General features: G+C 28.2%; 1 protein-coding gene across 7 annotated transcripts in view; it reads left to right on the top strand.

The window, feature by feature from the left end:
- LOC127290162 (potassium voltage-gated channel subfamily H member 2) overlaps positions 1–15,120 on the top strand; it is a 145,221-nt gene that overhangs the window by 10,523 nt on the left and 119,578 nt on the right. For all 7 annotated transcript variants that reach the window (XM_051318585.1, XM_051318582.1, XM_051318583.1 and 4 more), the window contains exon 2: positions 7,332–7,562. In XM_051318585.1, coding sequence (XP_051174542.1) covers positions 7,433–7,562 — 130 coding nt within the window. In that variant the 5' untranslated portion in view covers positions 7,332–7,432. The remainder of the gene's footprint in view (positions 1–7,331; positions 7,563–15,120) is intronic.

Below are 15,120 nucleotides of genomic sequence, written 5' to 3'. Positions count from 1 at the left end.
CTAAAATTCTCTCTTAAATTTTATACTTGAAACAAGAAACTCTCAAACGGAGAGTTTTTTTCCCCTTTTTTTAATGACGGTCGAAATAAAACGACTATTTTAACACATTCCTCTTACAATGAGAATAAAGAGTATTTTCTTCTTTTTTTTAAGAGGATCGTAGTAGTGATTACTCTTGAACAGAGAGTATTTTTCCCCCTTTTTTTAAGAGGATTGTAATAACAGTACTAATTTAGCATATTTCTCTCAAAATGAGAATAACTTTTTCAGAATATTTGATTTAAAAATAAATTTAATTTAATAAAAAATTTTTTTTACTAGAATCTTGTGTGTATTTGAAAAAATAGTAAATATAGAAATGAAACAATTTTGTTGAATAGAAAATTTTAAAAACAAAGAATTTATTAAAAACACTTAGAGAAAAATAAATTAAAATGGTGTAAAGTACATTTTACAAGGACAAAGGGAAAGAGAGGTTTTCTTGTTTGACGTAGGAGAAAATCGAGAATCGTAAAACCCTCGTATCAAATATATATATATATATATATGTATATATAAGAGAGTAGTATAGAAGAATGTGGAACGTCAGGCACCGAGCCAGAGTTCCATTTTCAATATTATTTAAAATATATACATATATATACTTGTATATATATATATATGTGTGTGTGTGTGTGTGTGTGTTGAGAAGCGTGGCAGGCTTGATGACAAGGGGGCAAAAAAAGAGGGTGTCTTTTAGATCATTTTTCGAGAAGGGAAGTGGCGAATAAGGTTTTTTTGTGGTAATGTTAGAGAAAAGAGGATTTTTTTTTGGGAGTAAGGGGTCTGGCGACAACGAGATGGAAAAGGAGAATTTCCCCACCCCACTTTCTTTCTCTTTCTTTTCTAACAATGAGACTATATAGAACGTCAGGGACAATATTGCTCGGGAAATGCTACTGCTTTATAAGTCCTTTATTGTTGGGGGAGTTTGTTATTTATATATATATATATATATATATATATATATATATATATAGTTTTTGGTCGAATTATCGAATTTCGTAGAATTTCGAATTATCAAATTATGGAATTTCTAAAATTTTTAATTATCAAATGATTTAATTTCTAGAAGTTTAAAGTACATACTAAAAAATGTTTCTTTGTTATAGGGTCGATGTAATCTTTATCAAAATAATTAAGTACTGGTACAGTACTGGCGCTATACTGGTACTAGTATTGATAGTTTCGACGATAAAAAAAAAATTGTTCGAAAAATTGAAAAGACAAAAATTGAACCACATCAGCAACACAATGTTTGTTATCTATATATATATATATATATTGGTAGAATTTTCAAATTTGTAATTCAATTTTCAAAAGATTAAATTTCTAAAAGTTCAAAGTAAACCAAAATAAATGTTTCTTTGAATTAAAGAAATGATTTTTTTTACTTTAAAGTTTTATTTGATTTAAAGAAACATTTTTAATTCTAAAAACTTTCTAGAAAATTAAAAAAGTATTCTTTTATATTAAAAAAATTTAAATTTCTTTAAATCAAATAAATTTACTTTAAAGTAAAAAAAAAACTTTTATACAAAAATACTTCTTTGATTCAAAGAAAGCTTTTTTTTTGGTATAGAGAAAAATTAAATTTAAAAATCAATTGGAAGTAATTAAAATTGGTATAAATTGAATTTTTGATTAATTTAAACTTAAATCCATTAAAATTAATTAAAATTTCCATAAATTGTATTTTTGAGTAATTAAAATTTAAATCGATTGAAATTGTTATCAATTGAATTTTGGATTAATTGAAATTGTTACCAATTGAATTTTGGATTAATTGAAATTTAAATTAATTAAAATTTGCATTAATTAAAATTTGATGTATAAAATTTCTTTAAAAACTTTCTCTAATTTTTTCACATTCCATATATATATTTTTCTTATCCATTAAATTCTCAGTTCATGGTCATCTGTTTTTTTTCTCTTGTTGTTTTATTGCTGTTGATATTTTGACGGCCTTTAAAAAAAATCTGTTAACGCATTTCTTGACGCCTTTTTTTCGTTTTTTTTTATTTTGACGCAAGACTACGCCAAAGTTGTGAGGTTATAGTTACAAGGTTACTTTTTTTAGTGAGTCTTTGCCAGTGAGATCAAAATCTCTTTCTTTGTGATTGTTCAAATAGAAAATTGTGTGCAGTGACTAACGGTTTTTTTTTGTAAATGTTTTTTTATGCATCAATCCTAATTGCCTAACTTGTACAATTTGTTTTCTCTGTTAGCAACTCTATATAATTATTTCAAAATTTAACTGCCTAAAATTAACAGTTATTTCATTTACTTCAATAAATCCAAAAGTCAAGTGGCACTGTAATTTTAGAAGTTTTTACTAAGGAATGATTTTTAAAATTAAAATTCAATACTTTTTAATTAAAATTTAAAAAAAAATTTTTTATTAAAAAAATAGGTACAAATTCGGTAAACTTTCCGTAATGTATCATAATAACACCTTCATTATAGTGACGACGTTTGCCAAATTGCGCGGAATAAGTAAAACCATTTGGCAAAAGGCTACTTTCTCGTAGAGTTAAAAGAGCATTTAAAATTTATGAGCTAGAGGTCTTTTATCGCAATTTTACGTTCGTTTAATATTAATTACAAATTGATAGTGATAAACGACTTGAGTCATTTGTATAATACAAAATATTTATCTTTCTATTTTGCTCAAAAGATTGCCAATTTTTTTTTAGGACATTGAAATTTAAAACTGCATTTTATTTTCTAATATTATTATTATTATTATTATCATTTTATTATTATTGATATTGTTATTGAAAAAAACAAATTAAATATATATTAATCAATGCATATAGAAATAGAAAGTGATGTAATTGAACATACATGCCAAAATAAACCATATTGAAAGGTTCTTATGTTAAGAATATGATGATGTCATAAATTTAGAAAATTATTTGATTTCATTTATAAAATTAGAAGCAACATGTGTGATTGATTTAATATGTGTGACGCGCTCTGAAGAAATGGCGCTAAGCAAAAAAAAAATATAGGTTATGTTGTAAGATAGTTTCATACTTTGATATTACATATAATTAAAAATGATTTTTAATCAAAGTGTAAAACTATCGTAAACATAACCTATAATTTTTTGCTTTTTTCGCTTCCTTTCCCTCTAAACTATCATAGGCATAATCTAGAATTTTTTGTTTCTTAGGTACCTCCAACATAAACATAATCTGTAAATTTTTGCTCTCTTCGGTCTCTTTCTCTTCAAACTATCATAAACTCAACATAGAATTTTTGCTTTCTTCGGTCCCATTCCCTTCAAAAACACGAGCATAACCTATAATTTTTTTTGTCTCCTAGAATCTCTTTATAAGAATAAAATATCTTTTTTTTTTGAAAAATATTGCAAACAAAATTGTAAAGAATTTGAAGAAAAAAAGAATTCACAGTCTCAGGAAAGTCATTCGCAAATCAGGCCGCCCTGTCTCCTGTATAGAGGACGTATTTTTAAAGTAGTATAGGTAAATCTATTGTACGACTGGTATACACTTCCTCCTTCGCATTTTGCCTCATTGACTATATAGTCAATTGAAAATCCCAACAATTGCCAGTTTGTTCGTCATTGACGCGTATTTTGTGTGACAAATCACTCTCGTTATTTGCAACTCTCAAATATATTGTAATAAGTATATATACAATTTTCCAACAAGTGCTCTTTTGTTATCTTCTTTTTCAAATAAATTCAATTTAATATTTATACTTATTATGATAATAATAATAATAACAATAATAATAATCATTGCAATACATGAATTTTGTTTTTGAATTGCAATTTATAAAAAAAAAATTTAATGCCTATTTAAATGCAAATATCCATATAAATAATATCTATAGTCGACGTAATCCTTATCTAAAATAAACTACTGACGCGGTACAGTATTTATAATTTCGACGAAAAAAAAGGATTTTTGGAAAACCAGAAAAGACAAAAATTATTGTGAAACTACATCAACAAATTCAAATTGGTTAGAAAATTAACCAATTGAATAAATAAAAATAAATTAAAGTTTGATGCAACGGAGTTTCGACGGAGTTAAAAAAAATTGTTCGAAAAATTGAAAAGACAAAAATTGAAACACATCAGCAACTTCAAACTGATTAAAAAATTAGTAACAGAATGTTGAAATTAAAAATTCCCTTTTATTGTTTTTAAAAATTATACTCAGTTTTGGATAGAGTTTTTTTTCAAATGTAAAATTTTTCTTCACTATCAAAAATTGACTACTGGCGTGGTACTGGTACGGTACTGATTCTAGTACTGAGTCGATGCAGTATTGCTCCAGTAGTCAATTTTGAATAATGTATTTTTTCAAAGTACTTCCCTATCAAAAATTGACTACTGTTACAGTACAAATACTGGTGCCAGTACCAGGCCAGTATTTCTACTGTAACAGTAGTTAAATTTAAAATAGGAATGTACTGTAAAAAAATCAATTATAAATTTTGTTATTAATTTTAATGAAGTAGAAAACAGTATAAAAAATGGTCCATAGATTCTTATATGTGGGACATGTCCCAGATGGACGCAGCTCCCCTAATAGGTATTAGTCCTCGATAGATTCCCGAGGAAACCGTACTAACGCCAATTTATATAATAAAAAAAAATATGTATGCCAACCCTCAGGTTGTCAAGCCTTATTGGCTTCTAATCTGACGTTGGCTCTCGTCACTGGACACACAAAGATGCGTTAAGCAATTTTTTTTTCTTTTTTTTTTATTTTAAAGCATATCCTTTCTTTCTTATCAAAATTTATTAATGAAATTTGACGCGAAAAGTCCATTTGACAGACAAGAGTTCAGGGTCTGAATAAAGCAGGCTCACGTGGATTTCAATTGAAAAGATTCTAATTCGAGAAGAAAGGTCGGATTTGCTTATTTAAATTTTCTACTAAGTCTATAAAAAGATTTCCTAATGACATTTATTTGATTTAATATTCACCCTTTTTTATTTTATATGTTTCTTTTTATTTTTTATATACGTTACGTGTTTTTGAAGAAAGGGATAACGGAAAAAAATATAGGTTATGTTTTATGGAGGGAAAGGGACCGATAAAGGCAAAAAATTTTAGGTTATGTTTACGATAGTTTGGTGGGAAAGAGACCGAAGAAAGTAAAAAGTTTTAGGTTATGTTTACGAAAGTTGGGGGAAGGGATCTAAGAAACGAAAAATTATAGGTTAGGTTTATGATAGTTTCAAGGAAAAGGGACCGAAAAAATCAAAAAAAAAAAATTTAGGTTATGTTTAGAGGGAAAGGGACAGAAAAATAAAAAAAAGGTTATGTTTATAATAGTTTAAGAAAGAAAGGGACAAAATTTATAATTGAAATACAATGCAAATGACATTTAGGCACACATATATCTACAACTAGAATAATTCCGTAACCTCGAGAGTTGTGACCCACTTTTTTTTCGTATTGGAAACAAAAAAGTCACATGATTTTTCACACACCTTGTTTTTGAAATTCTACATTTTCCCTCGATGAATTTTTCTCTTTTTTTTACATTTGAATTGAATTTTAATATTTAATGACCAAAAAATATAAATAATATATAGAAAAAGAAAGCAAATTTTTTTTTCTCGATGGTAATGCAATACACAAATACGGAAAGCACTGATACACGATAAATATATCCGCGCGTTCTTGGAAATATGCCAAAGAGATATTTAAAATTCTCTAACGTTCCCTCTCCCCCCCTCCTTAAAATGAATTTTCTTTGTGAAAAGCCCCCCCCCCTCTCTCTCTCTCTTTAAGAATGAAAAATATATTCTTTTAAAATGAGAACCACGCGTCTTGAGAATTTACAATAAAATCAATGTATTTATTATTCTCAAATAAGAGCGAGAGGGATAAATAAATGAATTTTTAATTTTATTTATTAAAAAGTGAATAAGAATTAGAAGAAGAAAAAAAATAGAACATATTTACTTGAAAAGTAGAGCTTAAGATAATCATATAATCCGCAAGTTGATCCAGAATAATCTGTAAATTCAACAAGTGCAGGCTTGAATTTATTTCTGAAAGCAATAAATCTCATAAGAGGGAATTTCCTTTTCCGCGTCGAATTGACTGAAATATGCCGTCAGATGTAGCATTTTTGTTTATTTTTCTCGATTGAAAGAGAGAGAAAGAAAGAGAGGCAGAAGGCAATGATCATTAATTCCGGTGTGTTTTTTTTCACAGCAGACGATTTCTTTTTTTTGATATTTTAAATTTATATTCAATGCCTTAAAAACAAAATTAAGATAATCTAAAAATTTTTTGTTATGAAATACAAAAGTAACAAAAAAAAAAATACTTTTAGAAATTCCGTCTTTTGGTGATACGAAATTTTTAAAATTCCATTTTCTAATTATTTTAACTTTTAGAAATTCCGTCTTTTGCTTATCCGAACTTTTGGGAATTCAATTTTCGGATAATTAGAACTTTTGGTAATCCGAACTTTTGAAAATTCAATTTTCTGATTTACTTAAACATTTAGAAATTCCGTCTTTTGGTAATCCGAATATTTGGAAATTCGATTTTCTAATTATTTAAACTTTTCGTTATTTCGTACTTTTTAACAATTACAAATCTGAAAACAAAACTAAAGATAATAAATCACATCCTTGTGTTTGAAATTATTTGAAATTTTCTGCTTTTTGATAATATCTCTGCCAATGACCTTGTGATCGTGGCCGAATTAATGTTTTCACGTATTCTAGCCAAAAATTCCAAACCTCAATTTCAAGAAATTTCTCACCATCAAATTTTTTGTGCCATAGATTTTAAAATGATTTTTCTCTTTAATTTTTGAAACAAAATACTCGTTACAAAAAAAGGAACTAAATTTAAAATTGGTTTAACTTGACCCCCATGGATTTCAATGGTCACTTTAGTAAATAGGCATATAATCTTTCCAAGTAGAACTCCTGATGTTTTGTGTATGTGTACAGTGACATCGTTGGCAAAAGTCCCATTTTCAGTGGTCGAGCCTATAACATGCCGCAAGTGTCAAGTCGGGGAAAATTTATTTTTAGTTCCACATAAAAGCCGTCTAATATTAGAAATTATATAGAGAAAGGAAACTAAATAAAAACAAACCAAGAAAGTCTCTCGTCAAAAAAAAAAAAAAAAAAAATTGGGACCTTGAAGGAAAATATTTTACGCGCGTGCAAAAATTTTTTTCTTTTAGTGAATTAAAAAAAACTGGAGGCCAAAATTTTTTTTTTTTTAAATAATATTTCAAAATAGTGGTAAAGAATTGCAATTTTTTGTTTTCAGATCGAAGCTTTTTGGTAGCCAACGCTCAACACGGACTATGTCACATAATATATTGCTCAGACGGGTTCTGCCGTTTAACGGGGTTCTCGAGAGCAGAAGTCATGCAGAGGCCAGCGGTTTGCGAATTTCTCCATGGACCAATGACGTCACCACATGCAGTAGCTGCACTTCGAGACGCACTTTTGGCAGGAGACGAAAAACATTTCGAAATTCTTTACTACAGAAAAGACGGTAAGTTTTTTTTTGGGAAATTTTTTCAATTTTAGAAAATTTCAAAAATTTTCTATATCACTTGGCAAAAAAAAAAATATTCTACTTAGAAATATTTATTCTGAATAGTTAATAGGAAATAGATGTATTTCTGAACTTCTAAGCAGGATATCCTGAATTCCTTAGGCACGCGAGCCAATCGTAGCACGCCAAGTCCTATGCGCTCTTCCGAGAGAGAGAGAGACATTGTTTCCTAAATCAGAAATAGACAGAAATTTGCACTCTTGCCAAATATTCTCACTAGTCCATTATCGAATCTTCTTTTTTTCCACCGATCCAAATTTTACCTTATAACAACAAATGTTTTCCAGTTTTTATATTGACAAAACCGCAAAGGGGAGATGAATTCTATATACCAAATGCATCAGGTACTCTCGAGGGAGCACATCTCGATGCACAGTTATTTAGAGCGGGAAAATTAAATTTGTTCCCGCCGGGAAACGATCGATTCAATTCATTGTTGTATATGTTCTATCGATGCCGTAGTGTCTGACCTTAAGCGCCATCCAAGATCGATATTCAACTACTGTATAATTAATCATAGTCATATCCCGAGGTCTCTGTGGTCTTGTATATAGATTCACCTAGTTCAACCCCTTCAGTGACCTCTTGTTAATTTTCTCTTCTTTTTGTTTTTATTTCAATTGACACCAATTAAAAATTTTTCATTTTCATTTTTTTTTCACAAATTCTAGAAGAAAACAATAATTTTTCAGTTATTACTAATTGTCATTTCATACTCTAGAGAGACACATAACAGGAATATTTTAATATACCAACTATTACAAGTCCCAAGACCTCGATACAAACAATAAATACAACTTTCAATTATCGATCTGATTAATAAACGTGTTTACACAAAGTAACTTGATGTTAATCTATTAAATGGAGTTAGTAACAAGTTATACATTAATTAAAATTTATCTCCTTTGGTGCAAGTTTATTTTATTATTCATAACTTGTGTAAGGAAATGTTTTTTTTTGTTAAGGAAAAGTTTTATAATATTTAATAAATATTTTTTCTTTTCCAAGTTTTTTTTTAGATTGGTGTCACTGTGATTTATTAATTGAATAGAAACAACCAATTCAATGGAATTTGGAACGGAATTTCCACGGCGTTGAAAAAAAAAATTGTTCGAAAAATTGAAAAGACAAAAATTGAACCACATCACAGCAATGTCACACTGATTAGAATATCTGCTTAATTTTTTTTCAAATACGAGTTACATTCCCCTCGTGATTTAAAATTAACAATTTTAGAAATTGATTATCCCCCTTGGCGTAAAATTAACCATTTTAGGTTTTTAAGGACGAAAAATCCCACGTGACATAAAATTGTTAATTTTAGGTTTTTTGGAAACTAATTATCCCCCAAATATTAAAAATTAACAATTTTCGATTCCTAATAACCTAAAATTGTTAATTATAAGTTTTTTGGAAACTAAATATCGCCTATATCTTAAAATTAAACATTTTTGGTCCCTAAAAACCTAAAATTTAGTTACTGTTAGACTGTAACTACTAAAATTACTCTTAGTCTTTAACTACTAAAATTAGTAATACTAGTGTTAGATTGTAAGTACTAAAAATACTAAAACTACTGTTAGACTTTACTAAAATTATTAATACAACTGTTAGACTGCAGGTACTAAAACTACTGTTAGACTGTAACTACTATTAGTATACAAGTACTAAAATTACTGAAACTACTTTTAAATAATACTACTAAAATTACTAAAACTGCTGTTAGACAGTTACTACTAAAATTACAAAAACTACTGTTAGACTGAAAGTACTAAAACTACTGTGAATAAAACTACTAAAAATACGAAAACTACTGTTAGTATAAAATTAGTCCCTAAAATTCTTATTTTCTTTATAACTAAGTGTTAAATTCCCCTAATTATTTAAAATTAACAATTTTAGAGACTAAATATCCCCCATGGCATAAAAATTATATTTTTAGGGACGAAAATTAGTACATGACCTAAAATTATTAATGTTAGGGAAAATATTTAGTTTCCAAACACCGAAAATTAACAATTTTAGATTATATCTCCCATAACTTAATATTAACAATTTTAGGCACAAAAAATGGTTAATTTTAGGCTTTTTTAGAAACTAAATATCACCTATAACCTGAAATTAACAATTTTAGATTTTTAGGAACCAAGAATGGTAAATTTTAGGTTTTTTAGGAACTAAAAATCCCCCATGACCTAAAACTGTTGATTTTAGGTCATTGTAACAGTAATACAAGTCAGGGTTACAATCACCCCGATGATTTTTTCTTCTTCTTTCTCTTCTAAATAAACCCTCATTGTCAGTATGCTTGTCAATGACATCACTTTGAGATACTCCTATTCTGCATTTTTTTTTCTTTCTTTTTTTTTGCTCTATCTGCCAGAGGCATGTGACGTCATTGAGCTTTCTTGTTCCCACCCTAACCAACATACCCTGCGCTCTAATGCTCTCTCTCACTTCCCTAGCGCGCATCAGCAACAACCGTGGTGCATTACGATATACTTTCCGCGTCACAGGACAATGAACTTTTAGCAACGCGGACGCTGCACTTCCTAGTTGGTCGATAGGACTCTCGATTAATTTTTAGAATCTTCAGTTAAAAAAAATTAATTACCACAATAATTTTTGATATTTTTTATTTTCGATTTAGTTTTGTCGAATTTTTGTAGTTTCGATATCTCACTCGCAATTTTAAATTTCCCCCTTCCCCTTCTATGTAACTTTTTATCTCCCTTCCCTTTGAAGATAGTTAATGTACCCTTAGTGATTATTAGTTTTCTTAAAGAAAATTCAATATTTTTCCCTAAAATTATAAAATAATTTACATTTTGAGTAGTAAAAAATTTTTTTTTTTTGAAAGAAAGAATTTTTTTTTCATTACCGGTGATAGTTAAAGTATTAATTTTCGGAAAAAGGGAACACACGCGCGTTTGTTCGTGAGGATATAGAAACTCGCTATTTCTGTACATTGACTTCGCCTCCAACCGGCCGTATGACTCTCTTTCTCTCTCTCTCTCTCTTACCATCACGTCATTGGGGAGCATTGCACTCGGTGACGTCACGTGAGGGCACAAAGCGTCATCGACCAATTGGAAGGGAGCCGTTAACCCATTAACCGCAACTCGGGCAATTCGAACCCACCAGAAAGGTAACGTGACCTCGTCACTCTCTTTTCCGTATTTCCTAATACGACGTCATCTAATCGAACATTTAAAGAGATCTTTCACCAAATTTCCCCTTTTCGATATAGAAAACGGAAATCAGATCAATTTCCGGATTATTTTCTCTCTCTCACTCTAAAAAAAAATCTGTTGATGAATTGCTGAGAAAATGAAGTATTTTGTAAACGTAATAGATGTTCCATTTAGACTCTCTTTTCAAGTCAAGGTTGAATGTGTAAGAATCCATCCACGTGTACATCACTCAACTAGATTAACCGCAGTCAATATATTTTCGGACCGTGTAGAGAATGAAATAGCTCTTCTATTTATAAAAATTTTCATTTTGATCTTGAATGTTACTTTTATCTTTTTTTTTTTCCAAAATTTTTATATTTCAAAATTTTGTCAATTGAATCTCATTAAAATCTGGATATTTTATATGTATATATACACGGAAAAAAAGGAATTACAAATGCTGTTTGCAGTCGAATCTATCAAAATTAGTAACCACAGCTAAATTATTTGCTGACAACAAAAAAAGTTTGCTGTGATAAACGTTAATAATTTCAAAATTTACTGTCACAGCTAACTTTGTTGACCTTACAAGAAATTTTTTCGCTGTTCTATATATTAGCTAACGTTATTTAATGTGAGAGAAAATAGTTCGCTGTCATGGCAAATTTTTTACTATGCGTATAGTATATATATATATATATATACACGTCGAGACAGACTTTTGAGAACAAAAATAGAATCTCTGTTTTGCAATGTGGCTTAAAATAAGTCCAAGACAATATTCAGGAACACGAGAAAGAACAGATCGATGAGAGTATATACCCTTTGGAGGCTCTCAACCTCTTCTCCCAAAAATCAAAAGGTGTTCTCCTTTTCTTTGGTGAACTATTCTTCTTTTCCATCCCCTTTATTGCTCTCAACGATATATGCATTGAATGAACTGTTGGACGTGCGTTTACCTCGATATACTCTTTTTTTTCTTCTCACTTCAAAACTTCTTTAGATGGAAAGATATGGAGTGTATCATCTCTGGGATTTTGTCTTTATTTCTACATATATATATATATATATATACTAGATTTTCACATATACACATATTTCGTGTGAAGAAAGAAGCTTAAGATCACTTTTCTTAAGTCAGTGCTGGTAAGGGTTCTTATGTTCAAAGAGATAACTGCCTATTATATGTAGTTCTAGAGGAGCAATTTGCATGTATAATGTAAAGAAAAAAAGGGTGAATTAGAATATTTAGGTATTTTTTTGTGGAGTTTTGTCTCTTTAGTTATTAATCTCTTCAGTGTCAGTGATTGAAATTGGCATGTTTAGTCTAACCAATATTTTTATATTTTTTTTTATAGATTCGATTGATATTTGTTAGTCGGGGGTTATTTAGGGGTCTTTGATTAAAAATTTGATGTTAGATTTACAAAATTCAAAATGTCCGTTAGAAGACTACTGTTAGTATTAAAATACAAAAATTACTATAACTACTGCTAGTTTAAAACTACTAAAATTACAACAACTACTGTTCGTATAAAACTACAAAACTACTATTACTATAAAATTACTAAAATTACTGTTAGACTGTACCTAAAAAAACTACCGTTAGATTCTAACTACTAAAGCTACTAAAACTACTTTTAACAAAAACTACTGAAACTACTAAAATTACTGTTAGATTATAACTACAAAAACTACTAATAGTATAAAACTACTGAAACTACTAAAATTAATGTTAGCTTGCAACTACTATAACTGCTGTTAGTATAAAACTACTAAAACTACTGTTAGTATAAAACTACTACAACTACTGTTAGTATATAACAACTAAAGCTACTGTTAGTATATAACAACTGAAACTACTGTTAGTATATAACAACTAAAACTACTTTTTATATAAAAAGACTGTTAGAAGCTACTAAAACTACTGTTAGAGTAAAATTAATTTTGGTATAAAACTACTTTTAATATAAAACTACTGTTTGTATAACCTACTGTTAGTATAAAACTACTAAAAATTACTAATACTACTGTTAGACTGTAAGTACTAAAATTGCTAAAACTACGGTTAGACTGTAACTAATAAAATTTCTAAAACTACTGTTACACTGTAACTACTAAAGCTACTAAAACTACTGTTAGACTGTAACTACAAAAACTGCTAAAACTACTGTAAGATTGTAACTAATAAAATTACTACAACTACTGTTAGACTGAAACTACTAAAACTCCTAAAACTACCGTTTGACTGTAACAAATTAAATTACTGTTAGTATAAAACTTCTAAAATTACTAAAACTGATATTAAATTGTTACTACTAAAATTAAAAAAACTACTGTTAGTACAAAACTAGTAAAATTAGTAGAACTACTGTTAGTATAAAACTGTTGTTAGTATAAAACTACTAAAATGTGTCACTGATTTAAACTGGCGTAAAGTCTGACTATAATTTTATTTTCGCTCTATATAGATTTTGTAAAAATTGGTTACTCGGGCGTTTTTGGGATCGCTGATTACGTATCCGGTGTTAGTTTTTAAAAATTCCAAATTCGATTTTTAATTTCCTCATTCGAATTTAGAATATAAAATAAAAATACTCTGTTATTTTGAATTATGAAAATTTGATGTCAATTTCTTCTACTTTAGCATGACACTAAAGGGGTTAGATAGAATAAAAATTTATTCAATTTTATTTTTTTTCTAGTTGCTATATATATATATATATATATATATATATACTATACTGGGACAAGGTTTTAATACTCCGCGATTGTTTGTTGTATATAGAAAATAATATAAAACCTAAAAGGGAAATTAATTTTTCGTAGCTGTAAGAAGAAATTCATTTTTTTTTTTAATTTTAGTTTATAGCAAATAAAAATCAGAAATTTAGAAGAGAAATGTTTTTTTCTTATGTATAACAAGGGGTGTGGTGCGGATTCAATATTCCATTCAACTAATGCAATCTATTAATGGGCGAATCTATATATATATATATATATATATTTGTTATTCCTCTCTATCTATAGGTGCTTCAAGGCCAATATAATAATTCAGCCTATTTTGTTCAAGTTTAATTTCGATTCAAAATTATGACGTTGTTGTTTTTTTTTTTTTTTTTTTTTTTTGTTTTGTTGAAAATAAGTCTCTCAAATTTTCGTTAAGGTTTTTGAATTACATTTTTTGGTAATCATATACTCTATTTAACAGACCTTAAAATGATCTAAATTTCAAGGTTATTTTACCTTTTTGATTTATTTTTTAAGGTTATGTCCGCTTTTTGACTCAATATCTACATTTTTAAATTGTACCCACTTTCCATTGTGGAAATACTCTAAAATGATTTAAATTTCAAGATTATGTAACTATCTTGACTTATATTTTGAGGTTATGTTTGCCTATTTGAAGGTTATGTTGCCCTTTTTCTACGATCTTAATTTTTAAATTGTCTTTTCATTGTGGAAATACCCAAAAATGACCTAAATTTTGAGGTTATGTTCGCCTTTTAATCTTATTTTTAACCTAATATATTGAAGTTATATTTACTCTCCAGTTTCTTTAATGGGTCATTGACATTGACCTTGAAATTGAATCCAACCTCAAATTCTATTGTAACTTGTCTATATATGAATTTTCTTTCCAATCAATTGTATTATTGTTTTTAGTGATTGCAATATATATATATATATATATATATGCTTCAAGTGACTTGAGGTTTTTAGTTTTTAAAAAAAAGTAGGTCGTACGATTTGCGAGTATTATCGACTTTGTGTTTATATATATATATATGTAAATATAAATATGTATATAATATAGAGAAACATAATTTCGTTTAGGGAAGCGTTGGCGTCGTTTGTCGGAAACTAGGGAAAAAATAGAAAACCAACGTCTGTCCGTTTGTACTGCAAATAAATGGAGAATAATATTCAAAGGCACGGGTCATCGATCCACATACAACTAGATTTCTTAGAGTTAACTTTTCACCTAGTAATCTTTAACCTTACTTTTAGATTACTCTCTAAATCAATTTCTCAATAATTAATTTTCCTTTTTTTCCCCCTAATATTCTCTCTTTTTAAATTTTAATTTTCAATATATGTGTATAGTGTATACAAAATTCGTCGTTATTCAGTCTTGAAATTTATTCTTATTATAATATTTATTTCTATCGATTTTAAGAAAATTTTCAAGAATTTAGTAATTATACTCTTTTTTTGAAACTGAATTAGTTATTTTTGACTATAATTCAACTGCGCTGCTACGTTTATTAATTATTATAATTATAATTATTATATTATAATTAGTATCCGTTTTGAGT

The sequence above is a fragment of the Leptopilina boulardi genome, unplaced genomic scaffold (genome assembly GCF_019393585.1).
Source record: "Leptopilina boulardi isolate dan_hultmark-lab unplaced genomic scaffold, ZJU_Lbou_2.1 LbouV2_55, whole genome shotgun sequence".
Classification (NCBI taxonomy): Eukaryota; Metazoa; Arthropoda; class Insecta; order Hymenoptera; family Figitidae; genus Leptopilina; species Leptopilina boulardi.
The sequence above is the reverse complement of the archived record's forward strand: the minus strand, read 5'-3'. Positions and strand labels throughout refer to the sequence as shown.